Consider the following 25,687-nt stretch of genomic DNA (forward strand, 5'->3'; position numbering starts at 1 on the left):
ACTCATGCACTTCAGGCTGGATTTTGTTACTCCTTGCAGTTCAGTGACTGTGTTGTTCTGGTTCTCAGTTCAACCCATTGTGGCAAGAAACCCCAAACCAGAAAATTCAGATCCTAGTTAGAGTTCTACATCTTAAACACACACGGGCACATGTCGACACATCTTAGCACCTTCAGTGCCCTTTGGAGCCACTGTCCATCTGCAGATGAAACCTCCTTCTCCTGTGCTATTTTCTGCCATGGAGCCTATTGATTGTGAGATTAAAGGTTTCTCTTTGTGACCAGGGAGTACTTCCTGAATTGCTGCTGAAGAAATTAATACATCAAGGACAGACTGACCGCAGCTCCCTCTGAAGTTTTATTGCCACGTTTTTTTGTTACCTTCGATATATCATTTTCTGCTATCTGGACAACGAATTTTGTTTGCAGGGCACCCTCAACACGGAAATGCTACATATCTCCTCAGCATAGTTTAATCCTATGGTCTTGCTTTAGAGATACAGCCCACCCTCCTCTCCCACCACCTCCCAAACAGAACACGGCAGCAGCATGGCACTGGCATCTCTCCTCTGCACTGCCCTGCTTGCTCACACCCACACCCACACCCTCCAAATATACATATATATATATATATATATATATATATGTATCTCTCAACCCCTCTGTGAATGGATACGCAGGCAGCTGTGGGAAGCCGGCCATGCTGCTCCTCAGAGATTTCTGTCTTCATAGAATCATAGAATCGTTTAGGTTGGGAAAGAGCTCTAAGATCATGAAGTCCAACAGTAAATCTAACACTGCTGAGTCCGCCATTAAACCATATCCCTCAGCACAACTTCTACACGTCTTCAAAGTACCTCCAGAGATGACAACTCAACCACTTCCCTGGGCAGCTTCTTCCAATGCTTAATAAGCCTTTCAGTGAAGACTTTTTTCCTAATATCCAATATAAACCTCCCCTGGTGCCACTTCAGGCCATTTCCTCTTGTCCTATCGCCTGTGACTTGGGAGGAGACCGACCCCCGCCTCTCTACACCCTCCTTTCAGGCAGTCGTAGGGAGCGGTAAGGTCTCCCCTCAGCCTCCTTTTCTCCAAGCTGAACAACCCCAGCTCCCTCAGCCGCTCCTCACAGGACTTGTTCTTCACCAGCTTCGTTGCCCTTCCCGGGACTCTCTCCAGCACCTCAATGTCTTCCTTGCTGTGAGGGGCCCAAACCCAACACAGGATTCAGGATGGGACCTCACCAGTGCCAAGCGCCATGGAACTTCAAGTGGAAATGGTGAACTTTTGTGCACCCCCCCACACTCTGGAGGGCTGGACGTGAGGAAAAGGGTTCTGTTTTGCTGCCAGGCAAACGAAGGGGGCAGATGTCGGGGTGTGCTTTGTGCTACTGGGCAACCCCAGGGTGCTCCCCCGGCCGGCGAGGCGGCTTAGGAACTCGAACCCTCCTCCCTCAGCCCGCCCCGCCGCCCTTCTCGGCAGGGCTGACAGGGCGCTGACTACAGCTCCCATCATACCCCGCGGCACCGAAGCCCCGCAGATCGGCGCTACGCGCCGCTTGGCATGCCGGGAGGTGTAGTCCTCTCGCCTCTCTCCCCTGCCGCGGGCCTGGACGGGAGGGCAGCCAATAGGAGGGCTCGGGGGCGCACGCGGCCGCCCCCTCCAGCCAATAGCGTGCCATCGCTGCCTACCAGTCGGGTAGTTTCCAAGGGAAGCGTTGCGTCGCGTCACGTCACGTCAGGGGGGCGCGGGGTGGGAGGTCAGGGCGCGGCGGGGCGGCGGCCGCTGCCAGCGGAGCGGAGCTGGGCCGGGCAGGGCAGGCGGCGGCCGGAGGGCGGACGGACAGGCATGGAGCTGGGCGCGGTGCTGGAGGCCGTGGAAGGGCGCGGTGGCGCCGAGGCAGTGGAGCGGGTCCTGGCGCGGTACAACGAGGAGGTAACGGGCCGTTGCGGGGAGAGGGAGGGAGGGAGGGAGCGCGTCCTCACCACCACCCTACCCAACCCCACGGCGGTGTCGCCGCCCCGCCCGGCCGTTGGCACCGGGCCGCGAAGGTCCCTCTCCCCCGGCCGGCCGCGGCTCCTGCGCTCACCCCGGGGCACCGCTCCTGCTACCGTCCCCTCAGCGGGCAGCGCCGGGGCGGCCCGCCCAGTACCGCCCGTCTGCCTGCCCTGCGCTGCCCCGTGTGGCCTCCGCCTGCGGGCTGAGCAGGGAGGGCACCTCGGCGGTGTCGGGGTGGGGAGCTAGGGCAGTGCCCGGAGGAAAGCAGGCTTTCACGGGAGCGTAAACTCGGTGGTGCCGAGGGTGGATTCAGCCCGTTGCCAGGCTGCCCTCCCCCCCCGGACCTTCTGTTTTGCCTGTGCTTTACCTGCTCGGCGTGTGGCATAGTGGGCTGTTGGTGGCGAGGCTGTACAGAGAGCTTATTCCACAGTGCAGGTTTGCCTCACAAGCCTTTTAACTTGCATACATCTCTGGGAAGAGGCTGGACGGAGTAACACTGAGGTCTCCTGAATAGCAACCCCGTGTAACCACTAACCTGCCCAGCTCTAGCTGGCATTTGGGAGAGAGGCCCTTGCACCGCTTTAGCGGTGACCTGGTCAATGTGCAACCCTGTGGTAGGAGCATAAAATGGACTGCCAAGCCTCACTGGATTTTTCTGCTTTTCTGACCAAGCAAAGGGAAAAGGAGAGACAGCTAAAAGCAGGGCTGCAACAGGTTGATCTTTTAATGCTGATGGATAATAAGAGTTGCTGGTGTCTACTGCCATTACAGTATGGCATGTGTTTGTTAAGTCAAGAAGTGAAGGAATTCCCTGGTAATGTTGGGAAGCAAATATTGGACTGAAGCTAGATTTTAGGTGGATTTTATTAATTTCCTTCCCCCCTCCCCCGATAGGGGCATTTTGACACCTAGATTTCAGTAGAGCAGTATAGTCCATTTGTAAAGACCGCATCTTGACCCATCACGTGTCTTTCCTATGTGCAGGTGCTTTCGTGACTGGCACACAAGTTCCTAAAGCTGGTACTGACTCGGATTTTGGCTTTGGATGTAATTTAAATGCACTTGTGTTGAACTAACTGTCTGCTGAAATTTAAGAATACGTTACAGGAACAAACATTCAGGTTTTTAGTTAAGGATTTCTGGCTTTGTAATTAGGGAAAAAGCCAAATGATTATGGATTGGTGTACAGTTATTCTTCAGCCTCCCAGGGATGGCTTGAAGTTTGCTGTCTTAGGTTCAATATATTATAAGTGTAACAATGGCAATAACTGATATCTTCACTGAAACTTGAGCGTCTAGAAGAAGCTTGAGCAACAGTCTTGACGTAGGCTACCTTTGTGCACGTGAAATTCAAATGTAGGGATGGATGCAGTTGCAGGGCACTTTCTCTGAAGGATTGGTATGCCTAGAGGTCATTAGACACACCTAACTTTTAACTCGATGACCTCTGAGGTACAGAGAAAGGATGCAGATTGAGGGAACCTTTTATCTCCTGTCTTTGCTCTTGAAAATGACCCTTTGTTAAACGTGTTCAGTCAAAAAGTGCACACAAACATAATTTCTTAATTTTGCTGTACTGGATTTTATACCTTCTCAGCAGCTTCCCCAGATTATTTAGGCTTAAGTTGAATTCTTAAGGACAGAGTGAGAGCTGGAGTGCTTTCTATTCTGGATTTCAAGTCTTTGAATGAAGTCTTGGAGTTACATGTGTAGCTAAACACTTCTTTTGAAGTGGGATGGGAATCTTTTAATACTGTCTCAATATGACATTTCTCTTAGTGTTTCTTGTTAAGTTTGCCTTAATGTTTCCTCTACATCTTTCTGTGCAATGTGTTACTAACTTGGATATATAGTCTGTGGGCCAGCAAAGTGGGCCTGTGGGCATGAGTACTCCAGGTTCCAGATCACGGAATCATGGAATTGTCAGAGTTGGAAGGGATCTCTAGAGATCATCTAGTCCAACTCCCCTCCTAAAGCAGGATTGCCCAGAGCACATTACTCAGGACTGCATCCAGGCGGGTCTTGAAAATCTCAAGAGAAGAGGACTCCACAACCTCCCTGGGCAGCCTGTTCCAGGGCTCTGTCACCCTCACCATAAAGAAGTTTCTCCTCATATTTGAATGGAACTTCGTATGTTCCAGCTTGTGCCCGTTGCCCCATGTCCTATTGCTGGGAACCACTGAAAAGAGTCCGGCTCCATCCTCCTTCAACCCACCCTTTAGGTACTTGTAAACATAGACGAGGTCTCTCGTCAGCTTTCTCTTCTCCAGGCTAAAGAGCCCCAGCTCTTTGAGCCTTTCTTCGTAAGGGAGGTGCTCCAATCCCTTAATCATCTTAGTTGCCCTACGTTGGACTCTCTCCAGTGTTCCCTGTCTCTCTTGAACTGGGGAGCCCAGAACTGGACGCACATCTTTACCTATGCCCCTTCTGGGCTTTAGGTTTCCTTAGATTTTTTTTTTTTTTTCCAAAAATACAAATTAAATATGCTTTAATTGAAGAGAAAGGATGGATTAAGTATAGTTCTACAGCGCAGGTGGCTATAGAGTAACTATAATGAGAGAAATTAATAGGTCTGTTCTTGCTTCTCTGTGATGTCCTGTTTGCAATCGTTATTCCAAGTCTCTTTTCCTCCAGCACTTATACTACTTGCTTTCACTACATTTCTTTTTGTAAATTTTCAAAAATGTTCATGTTCAAATGCAAAGATTGCCTTCTCTTGGTTAATTGCTCATCAGTTAATGTTCACCTGCTTTTGGCTAGCATTTTGCTGAGTTTGTGTTGTTCAGTAGTCTTATTGGGAGCCCTGTACGATAAAGGAAAGGAATTATTTTCCTATCATCCTCGAGGATCTAACTGATAATGGTAACCCTTGATGATAGGGTGGATGTCCAGTGCCTTTCTGTGTAATTGTGTGCTTCTGTCATGAAAGATAAGAGGTCCACTAATGTGCTGTGGAGGGTCACTTTTGTTTTTCAGTCACTTGCCTGATGTAGCAAGTTGTGTATTAGAAATAATAGAAATTGAGGTTTTTATTTTTTTAGGAGCTGTTCATGCCTAATCTTTAGCTTGGAAGTTTTAAAATATCATTAAAATAACTCTCTGGTATTACTGCTGTTTTCTTTGACTGGCAGAATAAACTTTGTGTCATATGAGTAATATTTCACTAATAACATAGTTCAGGATACTAACCTAGAGCTAGACTCAATTATTTTTTGGAGCGTTTAACAGGAAATAAGTACTCATTGTTAGACTACGGCTATCTTGTGTTTAACTGTACCAGAGAAACAAATACCTTGGTAATGTGTTTTGGAAACTGTCACAATATGGAAAGTGGTAGTTTTTGTAGTAAGGCTTGCTTTATTTGGGCTACTTGTTTTCTGTGTAAGATTATACTATGGTTGTTCCAGTTTGGAACGCTAAAGTGCAGTCAGAAGCCTATAAACAAGTACTGCTCAGGGAAGAGTCTGAGTAATAAGGTTTCTGTAAAACATAAGACTTTAACCGATGTTTTTCACCGTGTGAAGTGCCATGTGTGAGGTTGTTAACTTGCGTCAGAAGCACAGCCCCACAGGTCAAGCCTTGCTCCGCACCAGTAGCGAGGTGACTGTGAAATCATTAGTTGGAGCCACTTGCTGAAGCTCTTGCTGTTGGGTAGGATGGGAAAGGACATGAGTTGACATGGTTATGGCCTCATTATCTGAGGCTGGTTTTAACCAGACTGCTCAAGTTTTATAACAGTTTCGCAGTATTACATACTTGGCAGCTGATGTCATGTAACAAATGCAAACTCTTCTTTTTTTTTTTTTTTTTTTTTTTTCCTGTTACAGAATCGGGCCATTTTCAGGTTTGATCCAGCAGATGAAGACAAAAGAAAGGTAAGTAAAATAGGCTATTGAGCTACATACCTGTCCTGGTTCAAAGCACAATAAAGGAAAAGCAGTCTTTTAAGTTATCCGCTATTGTGAAATGGCGCAATTAGCGATTATGAAGATCTGTTTTTAATTTTCTTTTGTGCAAGAGACATGACAACTACCTGTTCCCTTTTTTTCTGAATAAGATAAGCAAATGTGCCTAACAAAAAGCTCTGCCTTGAATTAAAGTAGTAACAGAAGAGCCTATAAATAATGGGGGGGGGGGGGGTGAGGGGTGGGACGGACGACAGATCTGGGGTGGGGGAATAAAGTAAAGATACTCTTTCTTTCTGTATTGGAGATAAACATTTTGCAGTAAGTTCTTGCATTTTTTTTTCTCCTCTCAGCAGGCTGCAATTTCTTGTCTATGTTAGATACTTAAAGGATATTACAGATTAAGGTGAAGGTATAAGTACAGAAAAAAGCTATGGAGCTGTCAGGGAGACTACTTGCTCTGTAAGCTACAGAGGCCTGTTAATCCAAAGGCAGCTGTAATCAGCAGAATGTGTATTGTGCATGTCAGGTTCCAAAGATGGGAAATGTGTGTTATAGCATGGAGCTGTAGAGGTATGTCAGGGCTTAACAGGTCCCTTGAGATCCATCCACAGCCTTGCATTTAGAGCTTGGTCTGTCCTTGATTTATTTTTTTTTTCCTGTTATTTTTATGGCATAATATGTAGCAACAAGACCCTTCCTTTCTTTTCTCTAATTAGTTTTTGGGATGATTTGCATATTTATTCAGAAGATGTTCATTAGTGAATGAAGCTGCATGTTTCCTCTATTTCTGAAACAGAAATGCAAAGCTTGAAATCAGAATTGCAATGTTCCTGCAAGGATAACTTGTCTCATATTGGACACACATCACTTCATTCCATGATTTTGTGCAAAATGTAAATATTTTCAGGTCTTAAGTCTTTTTGTGGTAGAAATGGGTGGGATAAGTCTCTCTGTCCTTTGCATTTACAAAACCATCAGTTATGTGTACAGTAATCTTGAGTGACAGTTGTTTATTGTGCAGGTGACTTGAAGACCTCTTAGCTTGACTTTACTCTTGTGCATGAGTATGCAGTTCAGCACAAAAGTAATGGTGAAAGTTACATAAAATTTATGGTGTATATATTGCCGTTGTCTTTTGTAAATCAAAATAAAATCAAACCAGGAATGTGGCCTAGAAGCCTTCCCCAATCTTCCTGTAGAATAGGTTTCTTTCACAGTCCTGGGAGCTCTCTGAAAACCTCTCTCCCTGCTTTGCTTTTTGTATCTCACAGAACAGCTGTTACAGACTTCATGAGGTTTCCTTCCCCCTGATATGTGTAGCTTTCTTGATTGAGATTTAGATGTGTTAAATGCAGAGTTATAATAGGATTTTTATGGGAAATACATTTATTATAGGATATGGAAATTTGAATCAGTGTTTAAAGCTGTAGTTGAGCAGTAGCAACTATGACAAACTATTATGTTTGATAGTTTTGCAAGCTGAATGTTTTAGAGTACATACAGATGCCACTGAAGAATTCTACAGTTCTGAAGCTTCAAAAGACTTACATAAAATTATTAAGTATTTGGCTTTATCTATGGCTTTACTTGAAGCTGACGTTCAGTACTGTGGTCACAGGACTATATGTGTCCTTTTTAATCTATATATTTGCTCAATAACCTTAGTGTCTGTAAAACATCTAGCATTCTCCTTTTATCCTTTAGTTAAGGTAAAAATAAAAATACTTTAAATTGAAAGGTAAAATGGTACCATGCTCTTGCTAAGAGCAAACTACTGAAATTGTCACCGGAATTAATGCTAATACAGAACCAAGTTCCATTATTTTTGTTTAGTGATACCAAAATACACTTGAGTTAACAGTAGGAGCAGTTCTGCTGCTATTAGCTTAGAATGTTTGAAGTGAAAGAGGGTTCATGCAAAGGGTAACAATCCATAATAAAGTCATGTAGTAGACTTGAAGTTCAGGTACGGCGACAAATACAGAGGGACTTAAGGATATTTTGTATTTGGTTTCTGGTGCTATTGCAAACTTGCCATATAACCCGATGAATGCAATACATGCTTCTTGCCAGTCTCTTGCTGCATATTGGGTTTGTTCATGCCTAAGAGTAAATTCTCTTTTAGTTATTTACTCCAGCAAGTCTCACAGACTTGTTGACAGTCATTCATGTCTATGTAAGAGCTCAAGTAAAATATCCACAGTAGCAATGCAAGTTTTTTTTCTCTGCCTTACCACACAGTTTCAGCCACAACCTTAGACTTACAGCAAAGTCATGGCTCTAGTGTAATTGTGGTGTTATGTAGGCATAACTAAGCTTTGTGCTTTTCTAGGTTGGATACTGCTAGGGGGAGAGAGTATACAAGAGTGATACACTGTAAAATATGAAAGACAGTACATTTGGATAAATCAGAGAGCAAAAATTGTTCTGTCATAATATGGCTATCAAATCATGATGCTTTAGGCTGTAAGCTAACTAAATCAGCAGTGAGTTTGTAACGCTGAACTTCAGGAGGAAAGTTGGTTGTGTCCTCTAGAAGGCAGGAAGAGAGGTAATGCTATCAAACTTGTCTATTGGACATAGCCACAGGACTTAATACATCACAAGCTGTTACTTGTTCTGGTTGTTTTGTTTAATGATATATGTGTCTGCACTCACCTTTATGATGGGTGCTGTGAATATAAATCCGTTGGCAACCTGTGTTGTACTGTAAGATCTACTCAGATACCAGGCAGATCACGTTGGTGCCATTCCTTCTTAACTTGTCATACACTAATAAAAAAATATGAATTTCTGAAAGCTTGTTTTTGGTTTGTGTGTGTAAACAGTAGAGAAATCGCCAATAAGAGGTAAGTGTGTTCTGGAATAGCAGCTGAAATTAAGGCAGTGTGGTTGCTTCAGAGGAGCTTAACTGTCTCTTAGAAATCTAAAATATTTGTCTCAGCCAGCCAAGAAGTACTTGACAGTGTTTTGCTAGGAGGGGTTGAGTCTGTGGAACTTCAACACTTCACAGCAGCATAGCACGGTTGACGCAAACAGTTGGTTCTTTAGGTCCATGCTGGAATCAACTCCAGAAAATGAGTATCTGGTAACTTGACTGGGCAGTTAGACCTTCGAGAGAAATGTCAAGCGTAGTGTCTCCCTCTCAATGGGGCGCAGCAGGCATTTCAGCTCAAGCCTCACATGTCCTAATACAAAAAGGAAAGTGTGTTTTTTAGAAACATTTTCTCATCATTTAATAGCTTTGTTCTCCATTATTTATACCTTGACAGGCCCAAATCCTGCTTCTGAAGTAGCAACATATTTGTGCTGTTTACAGACTTAAAATGTCAAGAAAATCACAGCACTGTTTGTGGCCTGGAAATGCCTGTTAGTACTGATTCCCTAGTTATCCATGGCATTATGCAACTGGGAGGAGCTACAGCGCCGTTTGCCCAGGTGACAGAACAGAGAAAGTAAGTCTGTCCAAGATAGCAAGCAAGGCTGACTTTTAAAATTGGATGAAGATGCTGAGTTTAGGGGAGGGGGGGGGGGGGGAGGAAAGGGAGCAGTAGCCAAATGTAAGAATATTACTCGTAAGCCATATTATTACCTGAAGTGGTAGGGTCTTCATGATTAATATATTTCCTCTTCAATGCCTTATGTTTTGTCTGCTTCACCTCTTGTAGTACTTATAAGATCTGGTTTCCACTCTGCTGTCTCTGGCTTACTGTGTTGGGCCAGTCCTGTGATATAAATCTTTAAAGTTTGAGATCAGTTTTCTTGATTTATTGTTCAGGTTCAATTTGAACATAATGGATGTAAAATTCAAGGCCTCCTTTAGTAGGAAGACAATCACCAAAACGGTCTTTTCCCTAGCATTGTTGAATGTTTTAAAGGTGTTGAAATAAATGATAGTAAATCATATCAAATGTATTGTGGGACTTTCTCTCCTAATTAAATTAATGATGTGGGGAGTTTCCTTAAGGCTGTGGACTGTACCATAATTGAACTTTGGCAGGATGCAAGCAGTGAACTATGTTGATGGAACAAGATGCTGTTATGCTCTAAATCTCAGAAGAACCTCGTTACTAGATAGCGCTGTTGACACTGTGACATTTCTGGGAGGTCTGAAGGTTCTTGCAGCCACAAAGGCATGGAGCTTTTCTCTTCACAGTAATTTCATTGCAGGCTTTTAAAGTATGTTAGTGAGTGTCCAATAAAAATATCAAGCTCAAGCGCACTGTGGGGTATCTTATTATTAGTGTTGTTATTGTTCTAGCTTTACTGAAACTCCTTAAGGGAGTACCAGTCTGTAAGAGAAGAGAAGTTACTAAGTATGCTTCATTAATAGTAAGCATGTGTTCTAATTCCCTCTGGTCCTGCCCACTCCCATCTAGCATTTTTCAGTTTTTACTTGTCTTAAGTTTTATGTCAAGCCAGTGAAACCCATCTCTCCTATTAAAACCCTTCTTTCACCACTGGGTTACGGAGGTTATAAAGGGTTCTCCCCCTCACTGTTCAGTGGGGAGGGCAGGGAGAGCTGCTGAGACTGCAGCTATGCAGGATTTCACCTTTCTGTGACTGAATCAGGTGTTTATTCCACTGGTTCTGACAAGACAGCTTATTGTGCATGCTCGTCACCTTACCTGCAGAGTGCCGTCCGGCCTAAGGTCTCACATGTTCAGACCTGCGACTTGGACCTCTGCCATGTTCAGATCTGGCAGGCTCCTGCCAAAAGTTTTTGAAGTGGACCAAATCCTGAAAGAGTGCAAGCGTACACCTTCCTTCCCACCCACGTCCGTCCACAAAGACTAGGCAAGAATTTGGCACGGCCTTTTCAGAGGAGGTTATCTAATTCTCCCATTATTCAGCACAGTTGGTTATAAATGTTACATAAATGTTGTCTTGACTTCCGGAGAAAACAAAAGCTTGAACTAATATCTCAAATACTCTTGGGCTTAACTCTAAAACCTAATAGCAGAATAAAACATTCTGTTCTTTTAATGCTGCCCCTGTTAGCAGAAACGATCAGCCAACGTTCTTATTCAGCAGTTCCAAGTTATGCCTCTCTACTTCTGGAATATCTTATCTCTGATTTGCCAGAAACGGTTTCTCTTTGGTTTTCTACAACACTGTTTTGTATAGTCTAGTGAAAATGTAAGAAACATGTAAAATGCTTAGTTTTCCCGAATGTGAGGTGGAGAGGGGCCATTTAAGAGAAGCTTCTGAATAACTTGGAGAGCCACAGAAACTTAGAGTTGTTGTCAAACTTAATGTCCAGTTCATTGTGATTACTACTAGCATTCCTTTCAATTACTTGAAATTGCGTAGAGTCTGCTGTGAATCTTCATGGTTATAGCAAAGTAGAAGGTAAGTTTGAGGAATAGATGGCAATATAGATGGGGTAAATAATAGCAGACCTATATGTCCTGTTGAGGAAATATAGTTCCTTAAGCTTTGTGTCTGGCACTACAGTTGATTTCATTAACCATTCTCACCATTGAACAGCTGCAGAACTAGGTTGAATTAAATTAAGAACATACTTCTCTTGACTCCCTAGAGAGAATTTAATTAAAATTGAAATTTGAAAATGATGAAAAACATGAGTCAGAAGACAAAGAGAACTAGAGGAACTTAAGCCAGTGCAGGAGAAGGAAAGCATGACCTGATGCCACTTATGGTGTTCCCATTCTCCTAAATAAAGGATGTGCACATAATACTTGATGGGGCCAAAGATCTTGCAGCTTCTGGTTTACCCACAGTAAAAGAGTGAGCAAACACTCAGGACTATGAGCCCTAGGAGTGGGGACGACTCATTTGATTTTTGTGGACAGTTCTGTAAAAAGCTTGATTTTTGTTTAAGTTAAGCCTAACGAGCAGTAAGAATTTCCTAAGTCTGACATGCTCGTATTGCTCTGTGTGCTAATATCACTTGCTGTTCCATCAAGGTGGATGTATTTATGCCTTGAAGTATACAGAGAAGTCTTAAGAATGTTGATCTTGAAGTGAGTGAAGGTGATAAAAATCCAAGCACATCTCCTGTGTTCTACTGTTGCAGAATTTCTGGTTTCGATGGACTTCAGTGGCAATTTTGTTACTAATATTTTCTGTCACTGAGGGAACTGGAAAATTGGAGCAATTCAATTTAGCAACAAGTTGGGGTTTTTCCCTTGCTTTAATTTAAACTTGAATACTAAGAAACATACCTGTCCTGGTACTTAGAGCATCTATGGCATAATTCAAAACTAAAAGTGCAGGAAAGGAGACGTAAGGTATGCATTCTATTTCTGTAATGTTTAGCAGAACTTTTGTTGTTCACCTTTGAATTGGTGCTTCGCTAGCACTGAATAATCTGTCTAAATTAAATGTTATATTCAGTAAAGCAGTGTTGTTGGCTTGGATGTGAATACTTGCAGAATGGAGACTGTATTCTCTTGTTCCTGCTCTAATCTGCAGGCCTGTATAAGTAAAGAGAACGATTTGCCAAAAGAGGAGGAAGCAAATAAAGGGAAATTGTCTCCTTTTCTCACCAAGACATTTATTACTCTGGTGTTGAGAAGCTACAGTAAATTCAAGTGACATAATGTGGCCAAAGTTTAGTGGTCTGGGAATTGAAAAAAGTGGATACAAGGTCAAGTGTGCTTTCTAAACATCTTGAAACACAAAGAGAGGGTGGAAAAAGACCTCACATTTGGTCACCAAAGGACCAAAGAGCAAGATTATGAAGTACCCTGTCTTTCACAAGCACCTAGTATCCCCAGCTGAGATTGAGCCTGGAAAATATAAGCACCTACTATAAGCACTTACAGTGCACCCCTCTTTTTTCCCCCCCTTCCATCTAATTAGCCTGTAAACAAAGATGGCAAAAGAAGGTGGAAGTAAAGAGATGATACCGGTCTCTTGTATTTCAGGATATTGCTTTTTTCAATAGGACTGTGTTGCTTCTTAGTATCAAGTGTTTATACTATCAGGATAAAGGAAAAAAATGGGTTAATATTTTACTTGTCAAAACAAGATAACAAATGGATGTTTCTGGACTTCCTGTTTTAACATGCAATAAAGTTTTAAAGTGTTTTAACATTACTCACATTATAACATAGACAAAAGACATGATTGTATTGCTCTTTCTTAACCTTGCTGTTAGCACAAAAGCTGGAAATTCTTGAGTTTTGGAGAAGTGAAAGTACTTCACAATAAAAAAAGTTTAAAAAGACTAGGAACTGCCTCAATTCTGTGGAAAAGTATATGAAAAACACTTCTTTTGTAGCATGACCAATAAAAATCAAACTCCCTTCTGACTACTGAAAGGATAGAACTAAAAAAAAAAAAAATGTTAATTTCATACAATGATTCAGGGGATAGCAATAAACCCCTGAAAGTAGGACAGTCATAATCTATTATGTGAAAGGGGAGGTACCTTGCTGTCTGAATTCTTCCCTTGCTTTCATTTCCAAGCAAATAAATAACATCTGTGCCCCTTAGCTTATGCTATCCTAATGGCCTACAGGGAGGTAGAAGAAGCACCACCTAATGAAAATGATGATTATACATTTGTGGTCCTATCCTTTCCTGTTTCTCTTCTCTCTGCGCATCCTTTCTCTCATGCCGTCAAGAATAAAAGCAGAAAATGTGTTGTATGGTGTTTGGGTTTAGCTGTCTCCAAGGGAGTTTCATAATAGGATGAATTTTGTTTCCTTGCTTCAAAACTTCCCATGAATAACTCTTCAAATACAGTTAGATGCACTATTTTTTCCAAAGCTCCTGTTGGCACCTGAGACGAGTCAGCAGTGGTTCACTTTCACGGATTTTGGTAGTATTCAAGGGGCAGTATCGCAACTGAATGCTGGTTCCTTTAAAAATCACTCTTGATGGCTTAGCAGTGTCTAACTCCAGGGAACTTTGTCAGCATTTTTAAGTGTTTTTCACTTATGTGAGTCTTACATCTTAAAAAAAATGTATTTTGCTGTAATGGCTGGGAAGCTTGGTAACTTGTTCTTAAGTGTGTGACGGCTTAGTTGTTAATATCCTATGCATAAAACTGTATGGTTAGTGCTTTTTAACATAAGCTGTAGCCTTACTTATATTGTGAAATCTTTTATACAGCCAAGGCTTCAGGAACATGTAAGAAATGAAGCATCTTACAAGCACACCAGTGGTTTGGGTTTTTTAAGTTGTAAGTAGTTTGCTAAATCTCAAAAAAAAAAAAGTTTGTGTTCTATTTAGTCTCTATCTTTAGTACAGCTCTTCAGAGTTAAGAATCTTCTGTTGCTGCATTTCACTAAGATTTGAAACCATGAGTTGATGGTTTTTATGATCTTTAATTAAATTGCAAGGTTAGTCTTCTAATGTATGGAGGGAGGGTTAGGCTTCTACCTCCCATGGCAAGTCAGTGGGAGTTTGGTGCCCTTTGGGATCTCCCCTGCAGTGCTTTTGACATTTTCCAGTGACGCTTACATAGCAGCAGGTAGATGCAACTTAAAAAAAAAAATAAAAAAAATCAGTCTGAATTTGAGAGGATTGATCTCTTTGTAGTCAAATGAGTGTTCAGGTTTTATCTGGGATTAAAGACCAGAGCGCCAGATGCAAGATGTGTGTAGGCTCTGCTGCTAACAAAAATGAGTAGCAACTCCCCTTAATTTCAGTGGGTATTGATTGGATCGGATAATTTGTGAAGTGATCCTCAGTCCTTCTGGTCCTAGAAGGAACCTTCAGTGCTGCTAATGAAAAATCAGATGGTTGTGTGCTGTATTTATTTACTGATAAAACAGTCTATCTGGCCCAGTATGTCTTTGAAGTGTTCATTCAGCATCTTGTTTTGGGGAAGGCTGGTAACTTGGCTCCTTGTGTTGTTAATATGGCATTGGTACACGGTTCCTGAAGAGGAGGAGAGTCCAGGTGATGAACCAGCTGTTGAATTTGCGTAAATTGTTACAGACCACCCTGTAGCAACTGACGTCAACAACTGCTAAGTGTAATAGAAATGTCCTTGAACAGGGAACAGAATAAACTGACCTTTTCCTGAAGTCCTCTGAACTGTCTGTTCAGTTCTGTGCTGCTCCTCAAAACTAAACAGACCTCGTGGCTGTTGCTTCAGCTTGCAAGCAAAGTTAATTGTATGGGAAACTCTCTTAACAACAGAAACAAAATTCTTGTAAGAAGTTGAGCTGTGACCAGGTAATTTGACTGTGGATCTAGACTGGTCAGTTTTTGTTTCCTAGGCATTTTTTAAAAAACACTTCAAAGATGCCACCTTCAGAAACATTTAGTGCAGGTCTAGTGTACTGTGCTCAAGTCAGGGGGTTGTACAGCTGTGTGGGAGCAGCATTGGGTTAATGTTGAAGAACTCTGAAAACTCTCTACTTGACTATCTTTTTCCAGTACTTGTCTATGAATTTCCCCTGGTAAGTAGTTATACACCTGCGCAGGTGGTCAGACGTGGGGTTTATACTGTTGCAGTATCTATAATACCCTGACAAAGATTCCTCATGTTGCTTGTGTGATAGTAAGAGGTGGAGCTCACCCCTTGTTTTCAAAGACTTAACTGGATTAATCTAGTCAGGGCTGTGGAGATGTAGGCAAGGTCTTGCTCATCTGGGTGGTGCTTTTGGGTGGGCTTCACCCCAGGACAAGCATACTAGAAATCGTATTGTGAGTTCCTACTGTCTGACTTTGTTTACAGATTTTCTTTTAACATTGTTGAAGACTTGTGTTTTTTTTCTCCCTTATTCTTCTGGAGTGTCTGTTCTAGATTTGCTTTAGACTTAACCTTTTTTTTTTTTAATTTTGGCTTTAGTTGTAAGCGATCACAGTAACAAAACTTGCTTGGATGTCCCAAGTGGAATTTTTATTTTGAACTTTGGGTCAGGGTGATGGGCTGCTGTGCTTTCTTCCTTTTTGTTGTGGTGGTGATGAAAAGTGCAATTCTAGAAACTGTTCTCTAAGAACTATTTTTTACTTTATTAGTATTCCTACACTTTTTTTTTATCACTTTCTTATACTGCCTGAGACCATGATATGAATTTCAGATCCTAAGTGGACTTCTGCAGTAGGGCTGTTCAACTCAGTAGCTACTCTGGCTTCTTTGGTAACCTATTCATGTCCGTGGTCAAGACACAAAGCTTGTGGGGTGAAAAGAGGAGAGGAACTGTGTCCTGTGAGGTACAATACAGTTTGTATTGCCACTTATCTGGCAACTTCTTTGTGACTATTCTTCTGGCTCTGGTACCCACAAGTAGTAGTGTTATTCTGAACTTAAGGCATAAAACCCCTATGGAGTCCTCCCCCATCATGCAATCACTTCTATGCTGTCTTTTTTCCCTTTTGATTGATCATCTGATGGTCATAAAAGATAATTTTGAGTGTTGTATTTTCTCATGCTCTGTTTATATGATTAATGTTTACTCCTGCAGTCACCATGGTATAAAGTATATCAGTGAAGTATTTTGACTTTAAGAGCAATCTGTGTTGATGAAACAGCAGTTTTTCTGGTTTGGTAAAACTGCCACAGCCTGAGTCTTCCAATAAAACTGCATTATGTTTCTATGTCAGAGGTAACATTTCTAAGAATCTTATTTAGGATGGGAGAAGTCCTTAGATCAGGTTGAAGTGGCAACACAAATTATACCTGTTACCAAACATGGAGTACTAATATTTATATGTTGAGCAGCAGTTATTTTGGTTTGGTTTCTTTTCTCTCAGACTCCTGACTGAAACAACCTCAGCCTATAATTTTGCAGGTACCATAGGTGTGACTGTTCTGCTTTAACGTATTTTTAAAACCTTTCACTTCTCTCTAGCCTGCTTACTCTGGCTACTCTGGTTTTCAGTCCTGATGTTGAGAAAGCTTGGTAGCTGGCAATGGTGGATGGCATCTGCCCTTTTAGCCTAATGCTTTTGCCAGTGTTGATGTCCTTGAATAGTATCCCTCAGGAAACCTAGTTTTGATGGTCTTTGGAGGTCTTTTGCAATAGTTTGTATTTTGAAGAGCTAATGCAGAATACCTACTTTCTCACAGAATCACAGAGTGATAGGGTGTTGGAAGGGACCTCTGGAGATCATCTAGTCCAAGCCCTCTGCCAAAGTAGGTCCACCTAGAGCAGGTTTCACAGGAACATGTCCAGGCGGGTTTTGAATGTCTCCAGAGGTGGAGACTCCACCACCTCTCTGGGCAGCCTGTGGTCAAGTCAAGTCAGCTGAAAACTCAAAAGTTATATGGAAACTTAGCAAAATCTAAGCTATTGCCACCAATATTTTGATGCTAAAACTGTTCCTTTTTTGTTTGTGTTTGCATAGAAACTATGTGAGGGAATTCTAAACATCCTTGAAAAAGACACAAAAACTTCATGTCAAGTTGCCTGCCTGGAGGCCCTCCGGATTCTCTCCAGGGACAAGAAGGTTTTAGTGCCTGTAACCACGAAGAGGAACATGCAGATCCTTATGAGGCTAGCAAAGCTGGACACTGTTGAAGATCCTTTGGAGAGAGTGTCTGAATTTCCTGTTATAGTAGAAGCTTTAAAATGCCTCTGTAACATTATTTTTAATAGTGCTGTTGCACAGAAGCTCAGTTTGGAACTGAATCTTGCAGCTATGCTCTGCAAACTTCTGGAAAAATGCAAGGACCAACAGTTTGTTGATGACATTAAATGCTTTGATTTGCGTCTCCTCTTCCTCTTGTCGCTTCTGCACACAGATATCAGATCGCAGTTGCGTCAGGAACTACAAGGGGTGCAAGTTTTGACTCAGGCTTTGGAAAGTTCCCTGAGTGTAAGATGGACAGAAGAATATAAAGCAGCGGAAGATCGTGACAGGCCTCCTTTATCTTTGCAAGAGACAGATTGTGCCATTGAGGCACTAAAGGCTCTTTTTAATGTAACACTTGACAGCTGGAATGTCCACAGCAAGGTAAGGTTTAGTTGAAGTGGTTTTTAAATTGATTTTGTTTAGGCTACAAGAGCCAGAACTAGCAGGTAGATGCACAAGAGGCAGTTGTTGTCCAAGCTCCAGAGCAAGGATTTTAATACTTAATTTTTGCTACTGTAATTTTGATGGAATATGATTGCATTTTTCAAAATAGCAGCTAAGGTAGTTTGAAATTTTGCATCCTAATTTCTCTGTGTGCAAAATCAGTCTGAGAAGATTTGTCTGTCTGAATTCTGCTTGTGTCATGTATTGATGATGTTGGGCTTTCAAGAGGTATTGAGTCTTTAATGCTCATTGCTTTGAATACAAAAATAACTTTTTTGTTCTTGCTACTATTTAGGCAAAAAATCTAATCAATACATGTTTTGTGTAATGGGAGAGTAGCTTGGATTATATAATGCAAGTTAGAACTCTGTTTTCACGGAAAAAATGCTAAGAAGGCCATTTCCTAAGAGTCTGAGATTTGTAAAAGAAAATAAATGTTCTTCACTAATAATTAGCTGACTTCTAATATAAGTGTATCAGATGGCTACATCTCTGGAGATTGTGGACTATGGCAATAGGGTAATAATTAGAGCTAAGAAGTCTCCCTAGTTTTCTTCTGTTTTCCTGGGGATAATGATAAGCACATCAACTGTAATTTTTAACAAATAACTCTGGAGAAAGTGTGGCACTGGTTATAATATCTTTCTGTCCCATCTTCCTTACTCCAGGTTTGGACTTAAACGTCATCTTTTTAAGATGAGGTCAAGTACAAGATCCAAACACACTTTCATTGATGTATCTTGTTTTTTTTCATTACAACATCACATCTACTTTTTTTCTCTTTTTATGTGTTGCATCCCTAAATTTATAAACAGAAATGATAACAATAACTTTTTTGTTGAGTAACCTAAGCCTGTGCTACAGTAATAGAATTAAATAGGGGATCTTTCTTTCAGTCCACATCGTATTGTCTCTAAAACAGTGTTAACTTGTCACTGGGCATTGTAAATATGCAGCATATAAAGCTAAGTAAAAGTTTGCAGTAGTTAAAATTGACAAATAACTGTTCTCTTTAGTGCATTGGACTAAACAGCAAATAGGATAATAATCATAACATTAAGGAATGTAAAACTTGAGAAATGTATGAAGCTTATTCTTTGCTTTAATGTCTCAAGGGTACACTGAATAAGAAATCTTGAAATTTAGGATTCGGAGGAAATCAGAAAAGCTAACACTTAAAATTTCAAGGAAATAAGAAGAAAGTGAGGGGTTTTCCTCTTGTTTATATCCCTGACCTTTATTAAAAATATCTCTAACTTTGTCAGGGAAAGTTCTTTGTATAGACATGTGATTGTTGTGGAGGTAGGAACTTGGATGGAGAAACTTGACTCAAAGTCAAGCATGTAACACAGCTATGTCAACGTTTGCTACTTCAGAGTTTGAGAATTATCATCTCTGTGATGTGTGGAGGAAATAATGTCAGGTGTTAGGTTGGAAAATGAAGCTATATTCTATATTACATGTTCACCTCTTGAGACATAAGCTCTTGAAATCTGGATCGTGAGATTGATATACTTGAATCTCGAAATTAAAAGCCCAGTTTACAGCAGAAGGGCAGGTGGGAGGTGGCACACAGTTGTGGCATGACCTGATGAGGTTTTGTTTGGCCGCTGTCTGTGGGGTGAGGGAGGTTTCGTCCCACAGAACTTTTCCTCCCCAAAGAGCCCAAGCACACAGCTGTCAGGAGAATTTCCTTTGGGTGAGAGGAAATTCTGGTGTTAGTACCTCTTTATTTATTTATTCATTTAATTTGGATAAGAGTTTAAGACATTCTGGGGTGGGAAAAGCTTATTTCGTGTTTTGAGATAAAGCTTATATATCTCTTCACAAAAGTTCCTAAAAGCAAACAACCCTTAAATTCAAGAGCTCTGTAGTAGTTGTAAACTGTTAGCCAGGTATGTTAGGTGGCAGTCTGCCTGGCAAGTATCCCTGTGGAAATATTAATGATCTGTAAGAAAAGTAAACAGCATGGTAATTAAGTGGTCTGAAGATGCAGAATTTGAAGAGATTCCAAACAGTAGACGGAATGGAAAATAAAAGGAGACCAGAGAGGTTAGGCGTGCGGGTAGAAAACTAAATGAGATCCATCCTGAGGGGAAGAAAACCATTTGAAACACCAATATTTAGTGACTGGAGATGGTTTCAAAGTAGCAAAGCCAGACAAGAGCCGCAGGTGGTAGGGTTGGCAGATTTGGATGCTGATGTTACAAAAGATACATTGGGGCACTTTGTGCTAGGTCAAACACAGCAGAACATATGATGGGTGCCAAGAAGAGCTAATGAAAAAGGATCGGGACAATGATACACACGATGAAATGGTTGCAGTTACGGGTACACTTTTGTGTGGCTGCCGTCTGGTGGGAGGTTGGAAGGCGGAATTACTTGGAGAAAGCAAAAGTAGGGCAAATAAGGTTGCTGAGAGTAGAGAAGTTATGAAGGCAATGAAGAAAAGATATCAAGAGAACAGAAGCAAGTGAATTAGGAAAGGAAACAGACTGGGTGGGGGAATGAAACTGTTGGCAGCAAAAAATCTAAATGAGGAGGCGGCAAATGAAATGAAGAACACACATAATCTGAATGGATGAAGAGGCGGCCGGGTGTAAATACAGGAAGAAAGATAGTTGTAGTATATTAAGAATAATGGTATGGAATTGAGCAAATGCTTGTAACCGGGTTTTCTGGTAGTGGAGGCTCATTTGACTGGAAAAAAATGCCCACACCTTTTAAAAGGCCTGGTTAAAAGGCCAGCATATGACAATTAAGTTGCATTAAAGATTCAGTGAACTGTAAGGTACAGTGCTTTTGTTGATAGGGATGGGTGTTATGATCTAATAGGTATTTTCCATCTTTAATTTTTATTATTCTAGTGACCTGAAACCCCCACTTGCAATCTTCAAAATGAAAAAATATCTTCATAATTTATATTTATATAGAATGAATCTCATCAATTTCGTTATATGGCTGCCATCCTTCGACACTGCTTATTAACCACGGGCCCTACCGAAGACAAAACTGAAGAGTTGCACAGGTCGGTAGAATTGCAGAACCAATCTATTTTAAAAGGTTATTATTTATTTTTTTAAAAATAGAACTAAAATCTGAAGTGGGAATCTGAGAAGCAATGATAACTGTAGTTTTGAGTAAAATATTATGAAGCTTTTTGATGAAAACTGTTTGCCTGAAATACTGTTTAAATGTGTCCACCATTCCAGAGAGAAAGTGGCTGGTGAGGCTGCTATTTTTAATCAATAATAATGAAAACGACCTTTTTAAAATTTGGGGGTTTTTTTGTGTAACTGAGGATGAAAATACATCTGGAAGTTCCACAGGCAGTGCAAATTAAAGTGAAATGCAAGTTTTGTTGTTTTGCACAAAAGCTGATGGAAAAATTGCATGTGGAGATTTTTGCATGTAACTTTTGCAATTCTGATGGATTGGGATGGAAGTAACAAGTTGATATTTTATCTCCAGTGTTAAAAGTACAAATATTATTTCCCTGGTAACATTTTTGTTGGTGGGTTTTTTTTTTTTTTTTCCCCAAGATGAGTGAATCATCTTGCAGTTTTAGGTGCATTGGTTGGTTTTTTTCTTCCTCAGTCCTGCACCCAGCTGTTTGTTATGTATTTGCAGCCAATAATTTAATCAAAATTCAGGGTATTTTTAGTGAAGTGGTAGTTCTCCACTCAGTGTTACTAGTTTTTTTTCCTTGACATCCTTATTTTTATCCAAGTAGGTCAGCTGTTCACAGGGCCCAACAGTACAGTAGCTTCAAATGACATCCCACGTTATCTCTCAGCAATGAAAGTTAGCGCTGCCATTTTCTTCTTAGATGTCTGTGTATCGAAGTGTAGGATCTTTTGAAGATCATTTTCTGAACAGCAGTCCCCAGGAAGAAGCTTTTCGCACCCAGCAGCCTTGAAAGGGTTAAATGAACATAACTTAAATGAACTGAACTTAATCTTGGAAAGCTCTTAGAGATCACCAGTCTTAGTAGGTGAACACTAAAATCAGAGCCCTTCTTAGTTGGTGCAGACTAGTTTGGAATAATTTAGGATCCCGCTGCAGCAGTTGCCATGACTGAAGTTAGTGCTAAGTATGTCCTAAAAGGTGCTCAGTGTTTTCTCTTTGCTGCTGCTTATGGTGGGTGTTTTGTGCTCTCATCCTCCTTTAAGGGATGGTCTGGTGGAAATAAGTTCTTCACTGCTGGGAACATTGAACAGATTTGGATAAATTCAACAACTGTAAGAGGACAGAGATCGGCCTTTAGCACTTAAGCTTGTACATAGTCAACAAGACTGCCTGATATCTGGTGAATTATTATACAGCTGATGCTCTTCCCATAAAAAACATGTTCCATTTCCTTGTCCAAGAATGTGACTAGGCTAATCACCCTGTAAAATATATCACCCTGTAAAATGTAATTATCTTGTGCTATTGCAAAAGGATGCATGTTATGCAGGTCCTTTTGGTTTTAGCTTTTGCAAACCCTTGCAGATGACATCCAAAAAGGGCTTTAACTATAGCAATTGGCAGCTGTGGAGAAGATGTAGTATTGGTGTAATTTCTGTCCTTGCTTTTTTCAGTCAGGAGGAATGTTGTGGGTAGAGATGCTGCCCACATGGACCTTATGGAGGCACCAAGTCAAGGCAAGGATTCTCCCTAATTCTGAGAGGGGGAAGCAGAAAAGAAATGAGGATGATTATCGCTGCCTTGTGTCACTTCAGTTGTTTCCCCTTCTCCATCAGACTCAGCATAGCACTGCTTCAGTCTTTCTGTTATGCTGGGAAAACAACTTTCTCCCTCTGCTAGCTAACTGTAGCAAGTTTCTTTAGCTCAAGCTGATAGAAGGAAGAATGCAAACGTCGTATTGCCACATGTAGTATTCGCTCTTGATTCATGTCATATTTGGGGTTTTTTTAACTTGCTAGAAGAGCACTGCAAAAGTTTTGACTTTTGTGATTCAAATATATCAGCCTGTTTGCAGAACCAGAGTTTTGTCTTTGAATGCTACAGGATGCAATAAAAGCTGAATAATTTAATACACTATTCCACCAAGACTATTCATCATAGGGCATCTCTGGAATAGAAAAGGTATAGTCAGAACTAATGCCCCTACAAATCCTCAGAAGGATCAGGGGCCCGGATCAGAGGGCCCCACTTCAGTCCCCTGGTGTATTTGCTTAAGCAAATCTTTCATTCCCGATAGGAGCTTCAATAATGAATGAGTAAACTTGTGTTAGCTGTCTATAGCTAACGTAGCATAGCTAAAAAAATGAGGCTGTGTCATCATTTGGGCTGTTTGCTGTTGCTGGACTCTGACCGTGCAATCTTTATTGCCAGAGATGAGGTGTGAGGCAGAGCAACTTCTCGCTCTGCGTTCCACCTGGTGCCTATTAGTAAAGCAGTTACGAAAATAACATCAAAAATGGAATACAATATATGCAGTCCTGAATGCAGAATAAACTTTGCGAAGCATCAGGGAGGCATAAGTATATTTCTTAGAACTGCTGATCACTTGCACTTCTGTAAGTTTGTAAATCTGCAGAACCTTAAGATGCTTAAATAAAGGGTTTGGGCAGCCAGTTAAAGCACATTGTATGAATGAATGCTTGTGCTCTGAATGTTTAAGTTGAGGATTTATTTTATGCAATCATTTATGCTGGATATGTGCCCTGAACTGTGATGTACTGATTGTCAGTGTGACTCTTATAAATAAGCTGAAGTTACCTATAAAAATATCTTAACTAATTTAGTACCTGGTATTGTTGTCGTTATTGTGGTTCTGTCATGTCATTACTTAACTTTCGAATATGAACAGCTTAAAGCACCACATATTAGAGTGAGTGCCATTTTTGCCCACTAACAAGGTTTTAATCAAGGCATTCAGCAGCTCTAAATAGGCCTTTGCTTCTGAATTTGCATATCAGGAGGGGGCTGGGAGCATGAGTGGGTGGATGTCATGTCCTAGTGATTAATGATCTCTAGGAAGCCGAAAAGGGGAGAGTAATATACGCAGTATTTCTACCCCCTGGAGTAGGAATGCAAACACTATTGTGCAGATCTGTGCATAGTCACTGACTTCCTGGTAGCTGGAGAATTTCATACACTCCTCTACCACAAATAAAACTGTCAGTGGAGTGACAAAGATCAGAAAGCCGGGCTTCATTTATTGAAAAGAATAGCTCAGACACAGTGATCCAGAAAATTAATTTTGTAGGTGTTTGGGAACTTGGTTGTTTAATAAGAAACTGGTAAAAAGAGAACTTTTGATGAAAAGCCTGAAGCCACCAAATATTTGTTGAATTTCAGTCTGTTATGTTTCTGCCTATTCCTGAATTATTGGAGAGGAATAACTTCCATGATATAAAAGATGTATCTTAAACAGGAATTGAAAACAAAACAGAGAGAACAAGCTTTCCAAAAGGTAGAAGCTGTCTGAATTTCAGTTGCTAAAAGAGCAAAAGGTAGATGGCACAATGTGAAACAGCCACCCAGTCTAAGCAGACCAAAACTAGAATATTTGTTAGAAATCCTGTTACATTTGATTGCCATGGTTTGCTTGCTCTTGTACTAAACCTCTGTTAGAATTGTATTAATAACATAAAAACTGAGGGCGGCTTCTAAGTAAATATTAGTAAAAGTGTTAAATAAAGTTGTTTGAAAAGTTTTCTCTATTCTTGGAACACTTCACCAATCCTTAAAACATCGGTGCTCGTAGTTTTGTTGATAGCTTTGAGACCTGCATGTGTAAGCGTGAATAGTTCTGTAGTCTTTCTAAATATATCCATTTATAATTTTAGTTACACATCAGCAAGTAAACAATCACAGAATTCTAATTTTTGCAGCATCTATGTAATTTAGCCCCATATTCAGGAAGAGTACAAATGCAAGTCTGTGTAACAGGATAGATGGCAAACTCAAGGGATATGTACCATACAAGAGACCCTTGCAAATAAGTCCCATCTTACTCCATTAAAGAGGAGGGAGGGACCCTGTGGTCTAATTTAAATTACTTAATGGATATTTAGGAAGCTCTCCACTTCATAGAATGCAAAGACTGCCACTTACTGAAAGGTAGTGCTTGGTAAATAAACCTGTATCTTTTTTTAATGTGTTAAAAGCCTTCTATATTTCCTATACACTACAAGCTAAGTATGAGCGGAAATATTTCAGGGGACAGGAGAAATTGCCACCATGCCCCACTGCTATAGGAGGAGGAAATGTTTACTTTGGTGTATTTGGTCACATTAATGATGGTAATAAGGATGTGCTGTAAAACGTTTTAAGTTTCAAGTAGGAAAAAACTCAATGTGAGAGTTCCCCCTGCTGTCCTGCAGCATCAGGTGCTGTAACATTGCTGGAAGCCATCCCTTATCTGTGGGATGGGATACTGTGTACTGTGTATGGGCTGGAAGTAATAATGCACTGCTGCTGTATAGCTTTTGGAGCTTTCGTCTTTTTTTTTTTTTTCCTTGTTTATTCCAAGAGCCAGCACTCAGGCGATAATGCATGCCACCTTCTTTAAAACCCAGAGAGCAGAAAATAAAGCATTGTTTGAGTTGCAGGGCCTCTTTCTGGTTGCAGTTGTACAAACAGTTTATGGTAAGTTGTACTCTGTTTTTAATTCTTTCTTCCAAATGAATAATGAATTTTTAAAATCTGTTTCAGCAATGCAATCAACCTCTTAAGCAATGTTCCCGTTTCTTGCTTGGATGTTCTTATTAGTCCGTCATCCCAAGAGGAAACAGATATCAAATACAATGGTATGAATATGGGAGCAATTCAAGTTTTACTGGATTTCATGGAGAAGAGAATAGACAAGGTATGGACTGTAAA

General features: G+C 40.9%; 1 protein-coding gene across 3 annotated transcripts in view; it reads left to right on the forward strand.

Annotated features, from left to right (window-relative positions):
* The first annotated feature begins 1,767 nt into the window (after positions 1-1,767).
* Positions 1,768-25,687, forward strand: part of RIC8B (RIC8 guanine nucleotide exchange factor B) — a 37,338-nt gene continuing 13,418 nt past the window's right edge. Inside the window, exons 1-5 of one of the 3 annotated variants that reach the window (XM_074166944.1) lie at positions 1,768-1,934; positions 5,825-5,872; positions 17,180-17,788; positions 20,785-20,879; positions 25,520-25,673. In XM_074166944.1, coding sequence (XP_074023045.1) covers positions 1,848-1,934; positions 5,825-5,872; positions 17,180-17,788; positions 20,785-20,879; positions 25,520-25,673 — 993 coding nt within the window. In that variant the 5' untranslated portion in view covers positions 1,768-1,847. Of the gene's footprint in view, positions 1,935-5,824; positions 5,873-17,179; positions 17,789-20,784; positions 20,880-25,519; positions 25,674-25,687 lie in introns of those variants that run through there. The other 2 variants (XM_074166955.1, XM_074166949.1) reach the window with 2 other exon arrangements.

The sequence above is a fragment of the Numenius arquata genome, chromosome 2 (assembly GCF_964106895.1).
Source record: "Numenius arquata chromosome 2, bNumArq3.hap1.1, whole genome shotgun sequence".
NCBI lineage: Eukaryota > Metazoa > Chordata > Aves > Charadriiformes > Scolopacidae > Numenius > Numenius arquata.